The 20,487-nt window shown below is 41.8% G+C and overlaps 1 protein-coding gene across 2 annotated transcripts; it reads right to left on the bottom strand.

Annotated features, from left to right (window-relative positions):
* Window positions 1–1,887: 1,887 nt before the first annotated feature.
* On the bottom strand, window positions 1,888–20,182 carry TRMO (tRNA methyltransferase O). Of its 2 annotated transcripts, XM_003260542.2 has the most exons (5): window positions 20,037–20,182; window positions 13,845–14,019; window positions 10,783–10,940; window positions 7,347–8,003; window positions 1,888–2,389 (listed from the first exon to the last, which is right to left on the bottom strand). In XM_003260542.2, exons 1-5 carry the CDS (start codon window positions 20,179–20,181, stop codon window positions 2,130–2,132), a joined length of 1,395 nt encoding a protein of 464 aa, XP_003260590.2. In that variant the 5' UTR covers window position 20,182; the 3' UTR covers window positions 1,888–2,129. The 2 variants fall into 2 exon arrangements, with proteins under 2 accessions (XP_003260590.2, XP_030651926.1); XM_030796066.1 differs by lacking the exon at window positions 13,845–14,019 and having other exon boundaries at window positions 20,037–20,140.
* Window positions 20,183–20,487: the final 305 nt, after the last annotated feature.

Raw genomic sequence — 20,487 nt, 5'->3', positions numbered from 1 at the left:
TAAAATCCTTCTTAGCTCTAAAATCCTGAGACTGTATAATAAAACCCCAAACAACTTACTAGTCCTCTTGTTATAAGGCCGGTTGGTTACCATCCCCCAGAGTCATTGTTAACATATTAAACAAAACATTTTGTGCTTCAAGCCCTGATTAAGCTTCAAAATAACTTTTCAAAAGAAAAGACAACAAAATCAAACTAAAGTGTAGGCTATACCAGTGTCAACTTCCTACCTTTAATGTTTACTATAGTTATGTAAGATGGAACCACTGGAAGAAGTTAAATGAAAAGCTGGGTGAAGGGTACATGGGAACTCTACTATTTCTGCAATTTCCTGTGAGCCTCTGATTATTTCAAAATAAAAAGCTTTAAAAAATCAAATTAGCCCAGGCACAGTGGCTCATGCCTGTAATCCCAGCACTTCGGGAGGCTGAGGACGGAGGGTTGCTTGGTGCCAGGAGTTCAAGACCAGCCTGGGCAATGAGGCAAGACCCTTGTCTCTACAAAAAATTTTAAAAATAGTGGGGCATGGCGGCATAAGCCTGTAGACCCAGCTACTCAGGAAGCTGAGGTGGGAGGATCCCTTGAGCCTGGGAGGTTAAGGCTGCAGTGAGCTATGATCAGGCTACTGCACTCCAGCCTGGGCAAAAGCATGAGACTCATCTCTAAAAAGAAATCAAAAACCAAAAATCAAATTAAAGATACCTCCCCAAGAAGTTCTAAGTAACATCAAAGGCAATTACAAATCAGTTTGGTTTAGGAGTACAGTGTCATCAGCCACAAATGACTCTGCACAAGTATCCACAGGCAGTAGGGCTCATTTCAAAACTATTCAAGACTATTCCAATCAGCTCATTTCAATCAGCTATTAAGATTTACAATCATGATTAGGAAAGCATGTATCATGTTGACAGGTGTCTAATTTGGTTATGTTGATCATAAATCCTCAGTTATCTGGGATCACATCATTAAAATCACCTATAGGCAATACATTCTTACAACTGCTTCCTATGTGGTACTACAGAGGACCCATGTATAATTACTGTATTTCTAAAACTATAATACAATAATTTATTTATGTCTTACTTCTTCCATTAACCATGACTGCAACAAGAACTACATCTTGTCATCTTATTTTATCACCAAAACCTAACCTATAGGTTCTCAATAAATAGTTGCAGAGTGAGTATATTAAAAAACAGTAATTATAGGCCAGGCACGGTGGCTCACACCTGTAATCCCAGCACTTTGGGAGGCCGAGGTGGGCGGATCACGAGGTCAGGAGTTCGAGACCAGCCTGACCAACATGGTCTCTACTAAAAATACAAAAATTAGCCAGGCGTGGTGGCGCACGCCTGTAATCCCAGCTACTCAGGAGGCTGAGGCAGGAGAATTGCTTGAACCTGGGAGGCAGAGATTGCAGTGAGCCAAGATCACGCCACTGCACTCCAGCCTGGGCGAAACAGCAAGACTCCATCTCAAAACAAAAACAAAAACAAAAAAACAGTAACAATTTTCTTGAACTTCTGGCGGTGATTTCCTTTTCTGATACAAAGACATCCAAAGAAATCTCAGAGAGTCTCTATTTTAGAATCAGTATTAAATATATATACATATATATATGTGTGTGTGACTATGTCACAAAGTCTCTGAAACACAGAAATTTAATCTCAAAAACTATCTCTACTTGTTTTTTATTTGTTAGTTTCCTAAGATATAGGTTTGATCTGGAATCAAATAGAAAGGTCAGGCTTTTCCAGACAGACAGGAAAACCAATATGAATTACTGAATAGATCCCCTCAACTAGAACGTCTCTGCTGGAATGACCTTTGTTTAATTTTATCAAGTGCACCAAGAACAGCTTCTTTCAGAAATTATCGAGACAGCATCACCTTTCGATTCTTTAGTATCGACAGATCAAAAAGCATTTGGTGATTTCTCTGTATTTTATATCTCTTTGTTAAGTTTATTAATGTATACATTTTTCAAATAAACATTTTGAACAGCCCAAATCAACCAAAGCCATGAGATCACAAAGTGTTGCTTCTCGACACAACATTAGCTTGTTCAGAAAATCCAAAAGCCACATCCAAAGATCAATGATGCTACCTTAAAGATATGAGGGAGGCTCCTTAAGACCGTAGAGACACCAAGGACTCCACAGGGCCAGTCATATAAACAGGCTCAGAAGCCGGCTTGATCCTCAGCACCTCTGCAAAGCCATCACCAAACCAACAAGTGACATGCGCTGTGTCTACAGTAAAGTAGAAAAGGCGGTCCTGGCAAAGCTTCCGGCGGTACACAGACCGAGGATCCGCTGACAGCACAGCCTCAATGGCACGCTTTGCTTCCTCTGCTGACTGAAAATATTTAAATGACGCCTGACCAACATCTGCAATGAAAAAAACACAACTTAATGAGCACTATCATGCAGGTTGAATTTAATTACAACAAACTTCAATATGGAATTTGGTTGGTTCCTTAAAGATCACTTGACATGGACAGGGTTTGGAAAACTATTTGATCATTACGGAGACTGTCACCTTCGAGAGGTGTTTATTGTCATTAGGTTTAACTTGTACACCCCCAAACCATGGTAGTATTTTTCCTTAGTCTCCTAAGGCAGGTGAGCTTTTGTTTTCTGTCAGCCAAAATGTCACTTTTCTGACATCCAAAATGTCACTTTTCTATACTCAATGTAGACTTTAATTCCTTATCATTTTCTTCTCAGAACAGAGACAAGGAAATGCATGACAGTCCCAGCATCCTCAGAAAGCCACAAGAAAGAGAACTAAACCCATACACACCCAGAACACCAGCTACAGGCAAGAGAGGCTGCACCAGAAAGCTGGTATCACAGCCCCACAGTTACCAGTAACGTCCCTTTGCTTTGGGACTCTCTCACATCCGTGTCCCTAAGAAACAGCAAAACTTCCTATGTTTGTAGGATTTTTAATGTATTTTATTTTTTAATACAGTATGTATAAAACATAAATTTAGAAACTAACTGTGACCTAGTTTTTCATAACTACAACATCACATACATCCAAATGCCCCTTCCAGGAAGGTACAGATCTTAAAAACACTGTCCCTGCTCAAAATATCATCTGTGGTAGCAGTGGATCTTTATCCCTCTTGGAATGGATTTGATTTCCACAAGCAGCCAAAAATCACTGTGGGCCATATCTAATAAGCAGGTTGGGTAAATAAAGCCATGAAGTACAATTTTTAGTCAAAACTCAATTATACGGGCTGGGCACAGTGGCTCACATCTGTAATCCCAGCACTTTGGGTGGCCAAGGCAGGAGGATCACAAAGTCAGAAATTCAAGATCAGCCTGACCAACATGGTGAAACCCCATCTCTACTAAAAATACAAAAAAAAAAAAGTTAGCCAGGTATGGTGGCGCACGCATGTAATCCCAGCTACTCAGGAGGCAGGAGGATCACTTGAACCTGGGAGGTGGAGGTTGCAGCGAGCCAAGATCGCACCACTGCACTCCAGCCTGGGTGACAGAAAGAGACTGTATCTCAAAAAAAAAAAAAAAAAAATCAATTATATGGCAATAAGGTTCCTTTACTGCATGGCTCATAGAAAATGGCTCTGAAGGCCACTCAAAAATGAGGAGAGCTCATCACACTCCCCTGTGACAGCATTTCTGGGAGAGGCTCCAGGCCTCTGCTTGGCTGTTCATCTGGCATGGGTGCCTTCCCCCAATTTCCTGCCTACTCATCCTGCCAGGCTCAGCTCAAGCACCGTTTCCTCCCACACTCCCTCCCAGACACAAGTCAGGATTCTCCTCTCAGAGTGCCCACAGCACTCTGCCCAGACCTTTACTCCAGCACCAAACTTCCTCCCATTTCAACACTTTTAACCTCTTCTAGACCCAGAGCTTCCTGAAGTCACTTTTTATTTCTGCAACAGCTCTGAATTTTGCTGTTTGCTATCAATCAGTTCCTGTTTTGTAGTTACACTGCATAATTTCTCATTTTAATCATTTTTTTAATCAGTAAGGCATATTTCAAACATCTGACACATACGGCACTGCAGTTTAAAAAACAAAACTTTCCAGGCCGGGTGTGGTGGCTCATGCCAGTAATCCCAGCTACTCAGGAGGTTGAGGCCGGAGAATCGCTTGAACCCGGGAGGTGGCGGTTGCGGTGAGCTGAGATTGCATCACTACACTCCAGCCTGGGTGACAGAGTGAGACTCCATCTCAAAAAAAAAAAAGAAAAGAAAGAAAAGAAAAAGAAAAAAGAAAAGAAAGAAAAACAAAACTTTCCATAGTAGGTTGCATTCGACAATAACCACAGAACAAGTGGTAAACATAAACATAAAGTGTCTAGAAGGCAGGACTGTTTTGTTCCACCATAAAATCCTTTTACAACTGACCAGCCTCCTCCCATCAACTGTATATAGTGATGTAATGATTTCTATCAACAAAACTTTTAAAAATAAAGAGATCAATTTTAAAATCAAAAGCTTTGTTTAAAAGTAAAGCCTTAGGAGTGAACGAGAAGCACAACCCTCAAGTGGCATCACCACTCATGACCACGAGACTGCCGTGTCCAGAAGTACAGGGGGTGCCCTGCAAACGGCGCTTGGCTGAGGTTGGCATATTGGTGCTAAAACCAGTTCCTGGGCCCTGGCAGGTGGCTGCCTCCACCCAGAGGAAGGGGTGGCTTTTCCTTTGCAAAAGGCAACAGTGTGGGCTGGCTGTGGCTCTGACAGGAAGAAATGGGGAAATCTCAGAGTCAGTTGGCATGTGTCTCCAGTTCCAACTTTTAGACTTCTTTTTCCCATCAGAAGAACCTCGTCAGGTTGGATTATTAAAGCCAAATACCCGCCTAGCCTCTTCATTCTCTCTCTGCTAGTAAAGCAGGGGAAAATCTAGTATCTTTGGCTGTGCAAGCCTTTATTTTTTGGATATAGAATGAAAGTCTTCATTGTCTCAATAAGGAACTCCAGCTTGCCTTTGCATGTCACTGAAGTGTGACATCCCAGAAATCACACAGGTAGTGATCTGACCCCAGAGATGGTCCCCTGCTCTCTGGGGATATGGACATCAAGTTCCTCTGCCTTTTACTTCTCCCAAGATCAAAACTCAAGTCCTTAGAATGGCCTATAAAACCCTTAGGTGACCTCGTCCCTTTTCTAGTACTTCTTTGACCTCATATCCTTCCACTCAGCCCTCCTCAGTCCACTCTGGCCACGTGACCTCAAACGTGCCATGTACCCTCCACCTTGCAGCTGTGCACTGGCTGTCCCTCAGGCCAGCATGTCCTTTCTCTGGACAGACTGGCTCATGTCTTCACCTCTTTGACCTTTGCTCATATGTGTCTTTCTCAGTGAGGCCCACTGGAGCCACCTATTTAAAATTGCAACAGGCTAGGTGCAGTGGCTCACACCTGTAATCCCTGCACTTTGGGAGGCTGAGACAGAGGATCCCCTGAGTCCAAGAGTTCAAGACAAGTCTGGGCAACAAAATGAGACCCCATCTCTTTAAAAAAAATCAAAATAGGTTGGGCACGGTGGCTCACACCTGTAATCTGGGCACTTTGGGAGGCCAAGGCGGGTGGATCACAAGGTCAGGAAATCGAGACCATCCTGCCTAACATGGTGAAACCCCATCTCTACTAAAAATACAAAAAATTAGCTGTGTGTGGTGGTGGGCACCTGTAGTCCCAGCTACTCGGGAGGCTGAGGCAGGAGAATGGCGTGAACCCAGGAGATGGAGCTTGCAGTGAGCTGAGATCGAGCCACTGCACTCCAGCCTGGGCGACAGTGAGACTCCGTCTCAAAAAAAAAAAAAAAAATCAAAATATTAGCCAGGTGTTGTGGTGCACACCTGTAGTCCCAGATACACAGAAGGCTGAGGTGGGAGGACTGCTTGAGCCCGGGAGGTTGAGGCTGCAGTAAGCCATGTTCTTGCCACTGCACTGCAGCGTGGGTGACACAGTGAGACCCTGTCTCAAAAATAAAATAAAATAGTAACAACACCCCAAGCCTGCTGTATTCTCAAATTTTTCAGTAACTCTTATCACCTTCTAATATTATATAATGTTGAATATGTTTGGTCTAATAACTTGATTGCTTATTATACTTTTAGTTTGTCTCTCTCCTCCCCATTAGAATGCAAGCTCCATGACAGCAGGGGTTTTTTACGTCTGTTTTGTTCACTGATGTATTCCAAGAACCTAGACCAATGTCTGACACCTAGCAGAAGCTCAGTAAACAACTGCGGAATGAATAAATGAACTTCCCTCTTTATATGGCTATGCTGGCTCCTTACTGAGTTGTAACACAAAGAACAGCTTTTTGCAATCTGACATGTCCTTGGCAACCAGCTTCTTCTTTTTGATGGAGTCTCACTCTGTCACCCAGGCTGGAGTACAGTGGCACCATCTCGGCTCACTGTAACCTCTGCCTCCTAGGTTCAAGCAATTCTCCTGCCTGAGTCTCCCGAGTAGCTGAAATTACAGGCGCCTGCCACCACAACTGGCTTTTTGTATTTTTAATAGAGATGGGGTTTCATCATGTTGGCCAGGCTGGTCTTGAACTCCTGACCTCAAGTGATCCACCCACCTCGGCCTCCCAAAGTGCTGGGATTACAGGAGTGAGCCACCATGCCCAGCCTGAAACTAGTTACTTCTTACTGGTATCACTGTATCCACATCTTAACAGCCCCTTCCTTCATCCTAGGCTACTGCTTGGGATCTGCTGTGGGCTGGGGAAACAAGATAACATTTGTTAAGAACCATGTGTTAAAGTAAGCAGCTCCACGTAAGAGCCCTGTGGCCTCTCTTCTGCAGCAAAGTGTATGCCTCTAGCAGTGGGACTTTGTTGGGGCAAGTTCTGTGCTAAGAGACTCTTCCCCTCTGACTCTGGGCTCCTAGAGTCCTCTGTGCCAGAGGCTGAGCTATCAGCTACCTGATAGTCAGAATACAATGCAACATTTCTCTAGTCAGACAGTAAAACAAGTAGGAAAACTTTATGTACATAAGTACAGAACAAGCACAATTTAGTTTCTGAATGATGTTTGAAGACTCTAAGAACTACTATAGCAAGTAGACAAGGGGCTGTAAGTCACAGGCCACCTCTGAGGCAGCCGCCACTCTCTGCCAATGCTTTACTGACAGCCTGGAACTAACTGTGCTGACCACAAAATTGTCCAACAAAAGTCATCATATGATGGTGCTGCAAAAATATTATTTTACCTGTTTCCTAAAAACCAGTCATACTGACAAACACTTCATGTAACTGCCCTCATAAATACCAAACTTGGCTAAATCTCAGAGTAAAAGTTCATCTCTCATTCAGAATGAAGAAACTGAAGATACCCGGTTCACCTTGTGAACTGAGCTGCCCAAGGTCCATCTCGGCATGAGGAGTAAACCGCACTTTTAAAGTGGCCACAGGAGCCTCTGTCACCCAGGCAGGAACCACGCTGTGGGCAGCTCCATCAGCCCTTCCAGCAGGGCAGTGAGAGGCCATGGGCTGTGTCTCTGCCCTGCTTCCTTGCAAGACTGCTGCTCCTTCCACTCTCTCTAGCTTCTTGTCTGTACCTTTCTCTGAAAAGCTCTTCTCCGGGCAATATGGGCCAATTTGTTCTTCTGCCACTCTGGAACTCTGATCATGTCTTGATTCCAACCCAAAATCCGCTGCTATCTCCCTGTGCATAGGAAATGCTTGCTGAATTTTGGCTGTGTCACTGTGTGTCAGGTAATTTTCTTCTGAAGTTCTGTCTTCAGGACATTTAGGTTTCTTCTTAGTGCTATGGTGGGGTTGTGGCTCATCACACCCTGAGAGCTGTCGCTGGTCACAGCTGTCAGTCTTGCTGTCAGACTGGGACACAGTGTTTGGTGTATGTTGGTTATTCTGTAAATTAAAGTCTGCTAAAGGCTCCATCACATTTTGCGGTGAGTCATACTCAGCTATGTAGGGCTTGATGTCTAGTACGGGTGTGCCATGTATCATGTCAATTCCAGAAAGGTATATAGCTCCACCTATGACATAAAAAAGTGAAAAATGAAGAACAGTGCAAACACTTGGAGAATACAATCACATCCCAGAATCCTCTAACACTGTCTGCTTATGCCTCACTACACTTACTCATAATTCTCTCACATAGACCTGGTGCCAACACACACCCTTCTTGCTACCTGGTAGCCTATCCTCTTCTCTACCTATCAAACTCCTACTTGCTCTTTGAGGCCCTCAAAAGTACACCTTTTACAAAGCCTTTCTGGCTCCTCCAGACAAAAGCATTCTTTCCTACAGTCCCCATAGAGAAGCCTGTGCACAAACCTCTGCTAGAGTCCTTTCCCCATGGTAGGGTAGTGACCTGCTTAGTGTCTTTATCCCTAGACGCAGGTAGGCTGGGGCCAACTCATCTTTGTATCACTGGTGCTTCTGTTCCAGGGATATAGTAGTCCTCAGTATATCTCTGTGGGACCAATGAAGGTTCTTACTGTGGCAAATAGATCCAAAAGTGGCCCTGTGACTTGCACCTCCTGAAGTTCATGCCCTTATATAATCCTTCCCCTTGAGTGTGACTGGCTTCTAACCAACAGAATACGGAAAAAGAGGTATGATGTCCCTCCAGCGACTATGCTTTTCGTTAGCACTGCTGCTGGCTGGAAGACTCACTCGAGAGACTCTCCTTGAAGGCTTGCTGAAATAGGCAGCCATGCTAGGAAGCCCACGTAGCAAGGAACTGCAAGGTCCACATAGCCTTTAGACACTGAGGGCAGCCTCCAGCCAACAACCAGCAAGAATCTGGGGCCCCCAGTCCTACTACAATGGCAAAGAAATCAATGTGGCCAACAGTCTGAGTGAGCTTGAAGCAGATTCTTCCATGGTCAAGCCTCCAGATAAGACCTCACCTCAGCTGACAACTTAATTGCAATCTAGTGAGACCTAAGAAGATGACCTAGTTAAGCTGTGCCCATCCTTCCAACCCACAGATACATAATAATGTTTCAAACACATAATAAATGTGTGTTGTTTAAACTGATGATTCTGTGGTAATTTGTTACACAACAATAGAAATCTAATACATCCATCAAGACTCAAAAGATTAAGCAGCACATAAGTCAGCATTACCAAATACTAAAGACAAGTCTCCAGCTGTCCCACTGGACAGTTGCTGTCCAGTTACTGCTACAAGTAGTCATCTACTAACCTTACTCTTGGAAAATAGGCCAAATGAGAACAGAAAAACTGCATGCAGTCACATTTGATTCCGTCTCCATTTAAGAAAAACGTAACTAATACAGGACCCTGATTTCTGAAACATGCTTATTATGAATGAGCTGGAACTCTGGAAAGATGATTCTGGACTTGCTAGATGATGAATTATGCCTAACAATATCTGTAGGAAAAAGAAAGGCACTGTAGCATAAGTAAGACTTCAAAGGATTTAGGGTTAGATGACCACCTGACTGGATGCTATCAGACAGATTATCTAACCTTAAAGAGCCCTAGTTTCCTCACCTATGAGATGAGGATTGCTACTTTGTCAAACCCACAAAGCCACTGTGAGATAAGGTACATGAACACTTACTAACTGTAAAGCACTGCACAAACACTAGTTGCCATAAAGCTTATATATTAATGTCTACAGTGCTACTGTGTTTCCCTTTTAACCTTTCTGACTTGACCTCCCCAATTGAAACATTAAGTTCTTTAGGGCATGGATTTCTATTTTTATCTGATTTGTTTATCACTATAGCTCTAGCACCTAGGACAATGTCTGGCACATATTCAGTGCTAGAAAATATGTCCCTGAATAATCACAAAATCCTCTAGTACTTGCTATCCAAGTCTGTTAGCCATTACAAATTGATAAAATTCAAGGTGGATCAGCTACTGAATTTTTCTGGGAAAACTAAGGCCCAGTTGAGTACAATCCAGCGGGAGAGTTCAAGTTCTTGGAAAGAACAAGCAAAATAACTGCTCTCATCTATTTAGTGTCCAATAGCCTGAAAAAGTAGTTTTAGAACTTTTCTCTTACAAGATTCTCAAAATATTCTGTGGAATCACAGGCGAAGCAGGTCCTTCTCCTTTGCCCACTTCACAACCAGCAGGCTGAAGCCTGGAATGGTCTCTTGACTCCTAGTTTACCTGCCATTTCATCTGCTGCCTCTATAACAAATGCATCTGTTAGGTCAGAATGGAATGCTTTCCATAAATGCGTAACTAGGTTATATATGAACACACAGTTAAAACTAGTTAGTTTAAAACTTCTACAATCTGACCAATGTTTGTCCTTGTAGTGTGATTCATCCCAGACTCCTGCCACATAGCACAGTTGACATCAGTACTGCAGCCATGATGTCTGTCCATTTCCCCAAGACTGCAAGGAAGGAATGATATACCACCAGTCTATGTGTTTTCCATATGTGCATGTACAATGAGTTATTGTGTGTTAAACTGGAAAGTGTCCATTTATTTTTAATCATTTTGTATTTACTGCATTCCAAGTCAGAGAAACTTTGGTTACTAATTTAATGATTATGAAATTTGTATTATTTCTAAATAATTTAATAGTTTTGGATATATGCAATAATATAAACAAACCTGAGCATCCTATGAGAGTTTATTTCAACATTTTTCAATGCTAACATTCTTTTAATCATTGTATTTTCTTCAATGTCTGCTGATTCTCAGGAGTTAACATCATTGGTACTCGTCTGAATAAACAGCCAGTGGTGAATGCTGTGTTTATTTTATAAGGCTTTTTTGGGTAAGGAAAAAGGTAAAAGTAGAAATGAAATGGGTTACCTTCTACCTTTTCCAGCTTGGCCAGGGTCAGTCCTATTGCATTGGGACGATGAGGGCTCCTTGTGGAAAAAACTCCAGTCTTTGCACCGTTCAGCCTAGGAGGCTGCACTTTTGCCTTACAGCTCAAATGACCATTTTTGTGAAAAACAAACAAAATCCTATAGAAAACAAAACAAAACAAACCACAGAATAAGAAAAGAGCACAAGTTATTTTACCACAATGATCTGATGGGAAAAAAATGCAATCTCCCACAAATTAACAGAAATCATGTTTTAAATAGTATTAACCTGTAATCTGGTAGGAAGAAAATAACACCATCCCCTTTCCTTAAACGAAGAGACAGAATCTCATCTCCACATCCTTTGCAGCTAACACAACAACTGGCACACAGTGGGAACTTGAGACGTTTATCAAGTGCCCAATAAACAATATTTACTAAGTGTCTGAGGTGTGCCAGGTAGTACAGTAAAACATTTTTACACTCATTTCATACAATCTTCCTAACTATCTTAAGTAATATAATTTATCCCCCATTTTTGGGATGAGGAAATTGAAGTTCAGAAATGTTAAATAACTTTACCAGACCTTCCTTTTTTTTTCATTTGGCATGACTAGACCTTCCTAAATAAGATACAAAACCAAGAAGCCAAGAAGAAAAACTAACAGATTTGAACTCATGAAATCATTACATTTATGTACTACAAAATGTCAGCCTAAGAGAAAACGTTTGCTACATACATAATGGACCACAGGTTAATATCTGTGGCACACAAATTGTTCCTACAAATTACTAAGGACAACCCAATATAAGACACTATGCAAAGAACATGAATAAGTAATTCACAAAAAAATGACAAGTAGCTAAGAACCATATGAAAAGATGTTGAGCTTCACTAATAATTAGAAATTTCTAAATTTAGAAATTAAACTAAAAAACCAAAATACTCTTTTTCCCCATCAGGCAAAAGTGTAAAAAACTGATAACATATTGTGTTGGGAAGGGTGTAAGAAAAAGGTCATTTGCATATATTATTGAAGTATACATTGGTTAATTTTAGAGGCTAATTTGGAAGTAGTTCTCCAAAATTCTAAATATGCTTACCTTCTAACCCAATATATCCACTTCTGACATCCTGTTCATAAAAATACACAAGTGGCCAAGAATGTGTCTAAGGGGGTTTGTCACAGTTATTATAATAACAACATAGCCCTCCATTAACAAGAGTGTGTATATTACAAAATATACATCTATATTTTCTTTTTTTTTTTGAGACGGAGTCTCGCCCTGTTGCCCAGGCTAGAGTGCAGTGGCGTGATCTCGGCTCACTGCAAGCTCCACCTCCCAGGTTCATGCCATTCTCCTGCCTCAGCCTCCGGAGTAGCTGGGAATACAGGTGCCCGCCACCACGCCCAGCTAATTTTTTTTTGTATTTTTAGTAGAGACGGGGTTTCACTGTGTTAGCCAGGATGGTCTCGATCTCCTGACCTCGTGATCCGCCTGCCGCGGTCTCCCAAAGTGCTGGGATTACAGGTGTGAGCCACCACGCCCGGCTACATCTATATTTTCTAATAATAGCTATTAAAGCAAAAAAAAAAGAGTGAATCTACTGTCATGAAAGCTCTTCATGGTATATACTGTTATATGAAGAAAACATACTTTTTTTAAAAAAGCAAATACCCACTCTGTATGTGTATATTTGTTTCTATGTGTATTTGAAGAAGAAAACATTAAATGGTCTGGCAGGATCTACACCATGCTGTTAACAGTAATAATCTCTGATGAGTGGTTGGGGTTGGGGAGAGAGGGGAGGAAAATAGGAGGGATAAGGAAAAATCTCTGTATATACTTCTGAACCCATTTTTTACATCATCAATGTTTTTAACTTAAATAATTCAATCAGGATCATAATACAAACTAGGTCAGAACATACATTTTCTAAATCTACTCTTGTCCCCAAAATAACATGAAAAATAAACTATTTCAGAATAAACGCTTAATTTTTAGGTCTCTACCAATAAAAATAGACCCATTCAGACTGCTGATGTTGGGGTGAGGAAGAATGAACACAGAATTTGAAATGACAACAAACAATGCTAGTATAACACAGGCCGTAATATAGGTAACACTTAAAATATCCAGATTTCTACAGTGTCTTGTCTTTTAGGAGTATACTTAATTCTACATGAGTCTAGAGTAGGATCTGCAAACTTTTTCTGTAAAAGGTCAGAGGGTAATATTTTAGGACATGCAGGCCAACCAGTCACTATAGAGACTATTCAACTTTGCTGCTATAGCACAAAGGCAGCCACAAACAATACTTAAACAAATGGACATGACTTTGTTCCCATAAAAATAATTTACAAAAATGGGCCATAGTTTACTGACCCCTGGTCTAGAGGGTAGAATAATGACCGAGGGGCAGAGTCAAGGAGGTCTATAATTTCCACTCAACAGAAGGCGTTCATCACCATTAGAACCAACTGCAAATGGAACACGCCACCTCAGTGGATCCCAAGCTTCCCTGAGGATATCTAAATGACACAGATAATCGTATGCACAAATACAGTACAAAATTCCATACAACAGGCTGGTCCAAAGGTAGTGAGTTATCTCAATTGATTGTTCACAGTCAGTTACAGATTGAACTTTTTGTTCTACTTTTCCCCCCTTCTCACTACTGCACTTGTCTCAAAAAATAAAAACATTAAAAAATCCATGCAAAAGATGAGAGTTCCAGCCTGGGTAACATGGTGAAACCCCATCTCTACCAAAAATACAAAAAAGAATTAGCCAGGCACAGTGGCATACACCTGGGGTCCCAGCTACTCAGGAGCCTGAGGTGGGAGGATACCTTGAGCCCAGGAGGCAGAGGTTACAGTGCGCTGCTACTGCGCCACTGTACTCCAACCTGGGTGACAGAGACCCCCACTCAAAAACAAAACAAAACAGAAAGATGAGGGTGGTCTGGATGGCAGACTCCAAGGTTGCCTTCAACTGCAGTACTTTATTCGGGCGCAAGTTCTGGCCCAAAATCCTATATCTAACTATAAAACAACTTACCAAACATGAGAAAACTGTTCTAGGCCCATCAGGGAATGTTCAGGATTATTAAAGATCCTCTTTCTAATCCTCAAACAGGCTCGAGAATAGCTACAAATGGATGGCTGTCTTGGAGTACCATTCTTGGCCGAGAAACAAGATTCCAAGTAGCCGATTGGCTCAGTTAAAAGATTCCCTACAGGAGAAAATTAGGTAAAAAATTATTAGTCAAAAGGTCAAACCAAGTTGTAAGAAAACATGTTTTCTCTAATGCATTGGTTTCATAGTTTTAAAATCTTAGTGTCGTGCAACTACAAAAATGATTTTTATAGTATTCATGAATACGTATAAGTATTCTCATCATTACATACACACACATACACATATATCGTTACATACATAGTAATATCCCTTTAGATATACTAGAAAGAATAATGGTCCAAGAAAGAAAGAATGAAAGGAAGGGGGCATTTTCAGAATACCTACTATGACCATAATTAAAATTCTATGCTACCAATACCAAGTCATGTGACTCTGGCCAGGGCTATGAGGGTATTTCTTTTTTTTTTGAGATGACATCTCAGGCTTGAGACATCCCAGGCTCAAGCAACTCTCGTGCCCAGGCTGGAGTGCAGTGGCCCGATCTCGGCTCACTGCAACTTCCGCTTCCCGGGTTCAAGCATTTCTCCTGCCTCAGCCTCCCCAGTAGCTGGGATTACAGGCACCTGCCACCACGCTCAGCTTTTTTTTTTGTATTTTTAGTAGAGAAGGGGTTTCACCATGTTGGTCAGGCTGGTCTTGAACTCCTGACCTCGTGATCCGCCCACCTCGACCTCCCAAAGTGCTGGGATTATAGGCGTGAGCCATAGTGCTTGGCCTATGAGGGTATTTCTAATAGAGGAGAGACTGTACACAAAAGTAAATGAGAAATGTCATAGCATATGCAGGGAACAAGCTATTTTGATTGGCTGGAGTATGAAATAAGAGGCAGAGAATAGTGAAAGATGAGGAAACACTGGGTATACATAAGTAATATGTAATACATAAGTAAGGATATCTTCAATTGAAAGCAACAGAACATATGAAATAAACTAATTTAAGCAATAAAGAGAGCTTATAAGCTCATAGTGCTAAAATATCTAGAGGCAAGGTAAATTTCAAGTTAGGCTTGGTCCAGTAGCCTGCTGCCCCTCTAGAACGTAAGCTCCATGTGGGCAGTTTTTCTGTCTTGTTTATTGGTGCATTCTCATTGTCTAGTACACTGCCTGCAACGGAGTAGGTACTCAAAAAATTCATGTTGCATGGAAGAAAAGATTATATATGTCTAAACTGATTAACGTGGAAATTGAAAAAGTAAAATAATAATATGTATAATATAATCCCACTTATGGAAATTTCTTCTATATTTACCTCCTTAAACATGTACAGGTATGTTTGGAAAGCTATCTGGAAGGATATGCACCAAATGCTGTGTTTTGTTTTTTTTTGTTTGTTTGTTTGTTTTGAGAGAGAGTCTTGCTCTGTTGCCCAGACTGGAGTGCGGTGGCACGATCTCGGCTCACTGCAATCTCCACCTCCCAGGCTCAAGCGACTCTCGTGCCTCAGTCTCCCAAGTAGTTGGGATTATAGGCACGCATCACCATGCCCATCTAATTTTTTTTTTTTTTTTTTTTTTTTTGTAGAAAAGGGGTTTTACCATGTTGGCCAGGCTGGTCTCAAACTCCTGATCTCCAGCAATCTGCCCATCTCGGTCTCTCAAAGTGCTGTTATTACAGGTGTGAGCCACCACACCTGGCCAATGTTCACCAATTTTTTTAACAGTGGTTAATCTGGGTGGTGAGATTTTTTAATTACCTTTATATTTAACTTTGTAATTTCTGTAATATTTGAAATTTTTTCAATAATCACAAATTAGGCCAGGTGCAGTGGCTCACGCCTGTAATCCCAACACTTTGAGAGGCTGAGGCGGGCAGATCACCTGAGGTCAGGAGTTGGAGACCAGCCTGGCCAACATGGTGAAACCTCATCTCTACTAAAAGTACAAAAAAAAAAATAATTAGCCAGGCATGGTGGTGCATGCCTGGAGTCCCAGCTACTCAGGAAACTGAGTCAGGAGAAGCACTTGACCCTGGGAGGCGGAAGTTGCAGTGAGCCAAGATCACGCCACGGCACTCCAACCTAGGTGAGCGAGACTCCATCTCAAAAAAAAAAAAAAAAAAAATCACAATTTTTTAAAGTAACAACATATTTCAAAAGAAAAAAAAATGGCCAGACACTATCAATATAAATTTAAAGTCCAAGGTTTCCATGGCTACCATTTTGAATTTATTGATAACTTTTTCATTTTCACATTTCATGACAGCGTTATCAATTTCTGAGAGATGATATAAAGACACTTCAGACTTTCATTTTATTTCCTGCTTCCTTAAATCTACCCTACCAGCATAAGCAGTAACACTATAGGTCCGGGGCTGTCCCTCACAGTATCTTTCATTACTCTTCACTTTTAGAAGCTATATTATTTGATACATATAAATATTATATGCAACATACATGTAAGTTATACGGCATAATATGATAACAAAACCCCGTGTATACACCACCCATCCCAAAAACTAGAGCGTTACTAACGACTTGTTCTTTTTAGGTTGTTTTCCTTATCTCACACTCTTCTTTTCCCTCTGAGATAAACAGAAGCCTGAATTTGGTCTTCATCATTCACTTCCTTTTAGAGTATGATTTTGTTACATGTACATGCATGCCTAAACAGTATTTCATTGATTTTTGTCTTTAAGATCTATAAAAACTGGCACCAAATTGTAAGTTGTCTTCTCAGACTTGCTTTTTCTCTCTCAATATTACGAGGCTAAGATCCATCCATATATTCTGTATGTTTTTGACAACTTTAATTTTTGTCCAAGTATGCTTACAGGAATTGTTTTTCGTTTTTTTGTTTTTTCTTTTTCATCCTCATCCATGCTTCTATGGAACAGATATAGTAGACATCTTAAAAATGAAGAAACTGAGGCCAAACGACCTGGTATATCTTATGTCTGGAAGATAAATGGCCAAAAAAGACTCCTAACCCAGTCACAAAATCCCTGTGTCTTGTTTTCATTTGTTCAAGAAACATTTTCTGGCTGATACTCTGGGCACACTGCCCACGAGTTACCTCTGCTCCACAATGAGGAAAAAAAAAAAAAAGAGAAAGAAAGAAAGAAAAGAAAAAAGAAAAAGGAAAGAAAAGAAAGGAAAGGGAAAAAAGGGAAAGAAAGGAAAGAAAAGAAAGAGAGAAACACTATTTTCCAAGTGTCTACAATTGCCAGACACTGTGTTAAGTTTGGAGAAAAGATACAAACCAAGAACTCTTAACGACAGTGGAATTTAATGGTTGGGGAGACTCTCACACCATGCTTCAATATCACAGGAAATGTCCTGTCAGCAGTAACGTAATCAAAGACTTCCGCCCTTGACTCTTTGATTTGGGGCCTAGGAATTTATATTAGAGCTGATTTATCACTTCACGGAATCAGTCTATGCCTGTTTTTCACAGATTACACATATGATATGATAAACATAAGTGGCTGCCAATTAGATTTACTTCTATCCTCTTTGTGCATCTCCTTAAGAACATAAGCAAGACAACACTGGATTAGCAATGAACTGAAAGTATACTCAAGAGCTACTTTGTAAGAGTTCTTCTAACTCTGCTACTCTAAAATGTTTGGGACCACTCTCAAAATACCAAATATCCATATCCTAGTGCGTCTGAACTCTTCTAGGACATATTTATACATTCTCTGTGCCCTCCTGGGGATAATGCTATGAAATTATAAATGCTATTTGAAGCAAAGACCTGACACTGTTTGCCAAGGGGAATTCTGGTCTTCTTCTTCTTGCCTATCTCAAAACGACAACAACAAAAACTCAAAAGAATAGTAAACACCTACCATTTGGTAAGCACTGTGCTAAGGACTTGGGGTACAAATATGAATCAGTTCTCGTCCTCAAGGGTTTCCAGTACATTGACAGAGAAAGACAAGTAAATCAACAATTCTAGCTAGGTGCCTTTGCAGGGATAGAGATAAATAAGCACAGGTATGCCAAAAACCAGCACAAGAACCTCATGGAAATGGGGAGAAGTGGTTCCTCAAAGGAGCATGAGAGAATTAGGACTGCTTTCAGATGGAGAAAGGATAAAAACAACACAGGGCCACTACACTAGCTGTGTGACCATGGGAAAAACTAGCTTCTCTCTCTGAATCCGTTTTCTCATCTATAAAACAAGGATACTACCTACTTTGGAAAGCTGTAAGAGTACTAATAAAATATGGAAAGCATCCAGTAAAATAGAAGGTGCCCAGCAAGGAGTGCTTTTTAAAGTCCCTGCTCAGGCTTTTTCCTCATTTAAACATTACAACTGTATTAACTGTGTAATAAGTAAAAAGCCAGCAAGTAATCAATGTGGGGTTTTTTGTGTACAGGATTGTCTACACGTCTTGCTCTGAAAATAAGTTCAGGTCCTTTTCATTTCTGCCTGGACTATTAACTTACCCTTCTTAGGCTTTCAGTCCCCACTGCAAGTTCTTCCCCTTCTCAAAATACTCTAGACGAATCCTCAACACTCCTAGAGTTTCTTGTATTATGCTAACTCTTTAACTTTAAACTTTTCATATTCTCCCCTGTTAACAGACTTTGTATTTCTTAGTCTGGTACTCAAGGTTCTTCACAATCAGAATCCAAAGGTTCCCACCTCCCTGTTCCATCCAACACTTTAGACTTCCAGCTCCCCAAACCTATACTGTGTAGACTTCTGAGCCCTGGCTTCTGCGTTTTCCTTCCTGTCAAAATATTAGACCTGTAATCGGCGGTGGGAAACAATTTTTTTTAAATAAGCACATTTGGCCAGGTAATAGCACTTCCAAGAAATTTAACAAAGTTCAAACTTTAGAATATACACAAACATTTCAGCTTCAAGAGCTTTCTTTTAGAACAATGCAAACTGGCAGTAACTTAAATGCTCAGTAACAGGAAGCTGGTTACATAAATTAGAGCACATCTCTAAAACAAAGTGTTAAGCTGGTTGCAGTGGCTCATGCCTGTAATCCCAAAACTTTGGGAGGCTAAGGCAGGTGGATTGCTTAGGCCCAGGAGTTCGAGACCAGCCTGGGTAACACGGTGAGAGCTTGCCTCTACAAAAATTAATAATAACAAAACAAAGTGTCAATTTTTTTTTTTTTTTGAGATGGAGTCTCACTCTGTCGCCCAGGCTGAAGTGCAGTGGCACGATCTAGGCTCACTGCAAGCTCCGCCTCCCGGGTTCACGCCATTCTCCTGCCTCAGCCTCCCGAGTAGCTAGGACTACAGGCGCCCGCCACCACACCCGGCTAATTTTTTTGTATTTTTTAGTAGAGACGGGGTTTCACCGTGTTAGCCAGGATGGTCTTGATCTCCTGACCTCGTGATCCACCCGCCTCGGCCTCCCAAAGTGCTGGGATTACAGGCGTGAGCCACTGCGCCCGGCCCAAAGTGTTCAAATTAACATTAATTGCCCTGTTAAGATTTTTTTTAATTATTTTAACATTACTAAACAGTAAGGTCGTATAGTACCTCACTTTCCAAGTGTGTATACAAAAAAACAAGTATGGAAGGTAAACACCAAGATATTGACAATGGCTTTCTCTGGCAGGTTATTTTAATTTTCTTCCATTTGCTTTCTAGTTTCTAAAGCTAATATATTCCTCTATGAAGACGTGTGAGTTAAGAGAAACAAATTCATGCCTGTCTTTCTAGGCCCAATTTAAAACTATTTTCTTCCCCCGAAACTTTCCTCCTTCTCTCTCATTCCTACAGCGCAGGATGCCTCTCTATGGTATTTTTTAACTCCTAACCCGCCTAACACCACCTCCCATTCGCTATGGCAAGGAAACCCCTAAAAGGCCGCTACCCCGCACGTAGCTGCTCCAGCTACTGAGCCAAGACTACGGAGACAGTACAAGTCTTATAACAAAACGGAACAAGCCAGATGACGTCATCCCGCTCGCCAAAGCACATCACGTGGTCGCCGCAGCACGTGACCTGTGCCTTCGCCGTAGGTAGGAGAATGACGCACGTCAGTTCCAGATCGTGTGTTTCACACCCCTCTCGGCAACGAAGTCCGCTGCCTGGGCCTAAACCTCTCCAGAGTGTGGCACCGCCAGTCTTGGAAGTTACCTGTCTCCAGAGCCGGCTTCACGCAGCCGCACGGGGTCGCTGTAGGCCGGGGCCCCGGCTCCTCCAAGCTGCGCATGGCTACTGGTTGCTGAGGTGCCCACCCGACGCATCCAACTTCCGCTTCCGCTTTCCATGCCTGACGCATGCGCAGTGGCCTCGCCGGCTCTGTCCCGCGAACCCAGATGATTGCGCGTGCGCAGTGTGGCGTTGAGGGACGCTTTGAGGTCTCCATGGGGCGTCGAACCACTATCCTGGGCGTGTGCCCCTCCGGGACCCCAATCTCGTTTATCTTACGCAGAGCAGCTACAGTTGCCCGCCCTCCTAGGGTAGGCTGCGGCTCCGGGTTCCCGCGCTTTCTGAGAGGGAACACACCTCCATGAAGAACTCGCAACTATGTCTCTGTCGAAACATTATTAAGTAACCTATACATCCAGTATGACCCTAATTTTTA

Source organism: Nomascus leucogenys, chromosome 1a (genome assembly GCF_006542625.1).
Source record: "Nomascus leucogenys isolate Asia chromosome 1a, Asia_NLE_v1, whole genome shotgun sequence".
Lineage (NCBI taxonomy): Eukaryota > Metazoa > Chordata > Mammalia > Primates > Hylobatidae > Nomascus > Nomascus leucogenys.
The sequence above is the reverse complement of the archived record's forward strand: the minus strand, read 5'-3'. Positions and strand labels throughout refer to the sequence as shown.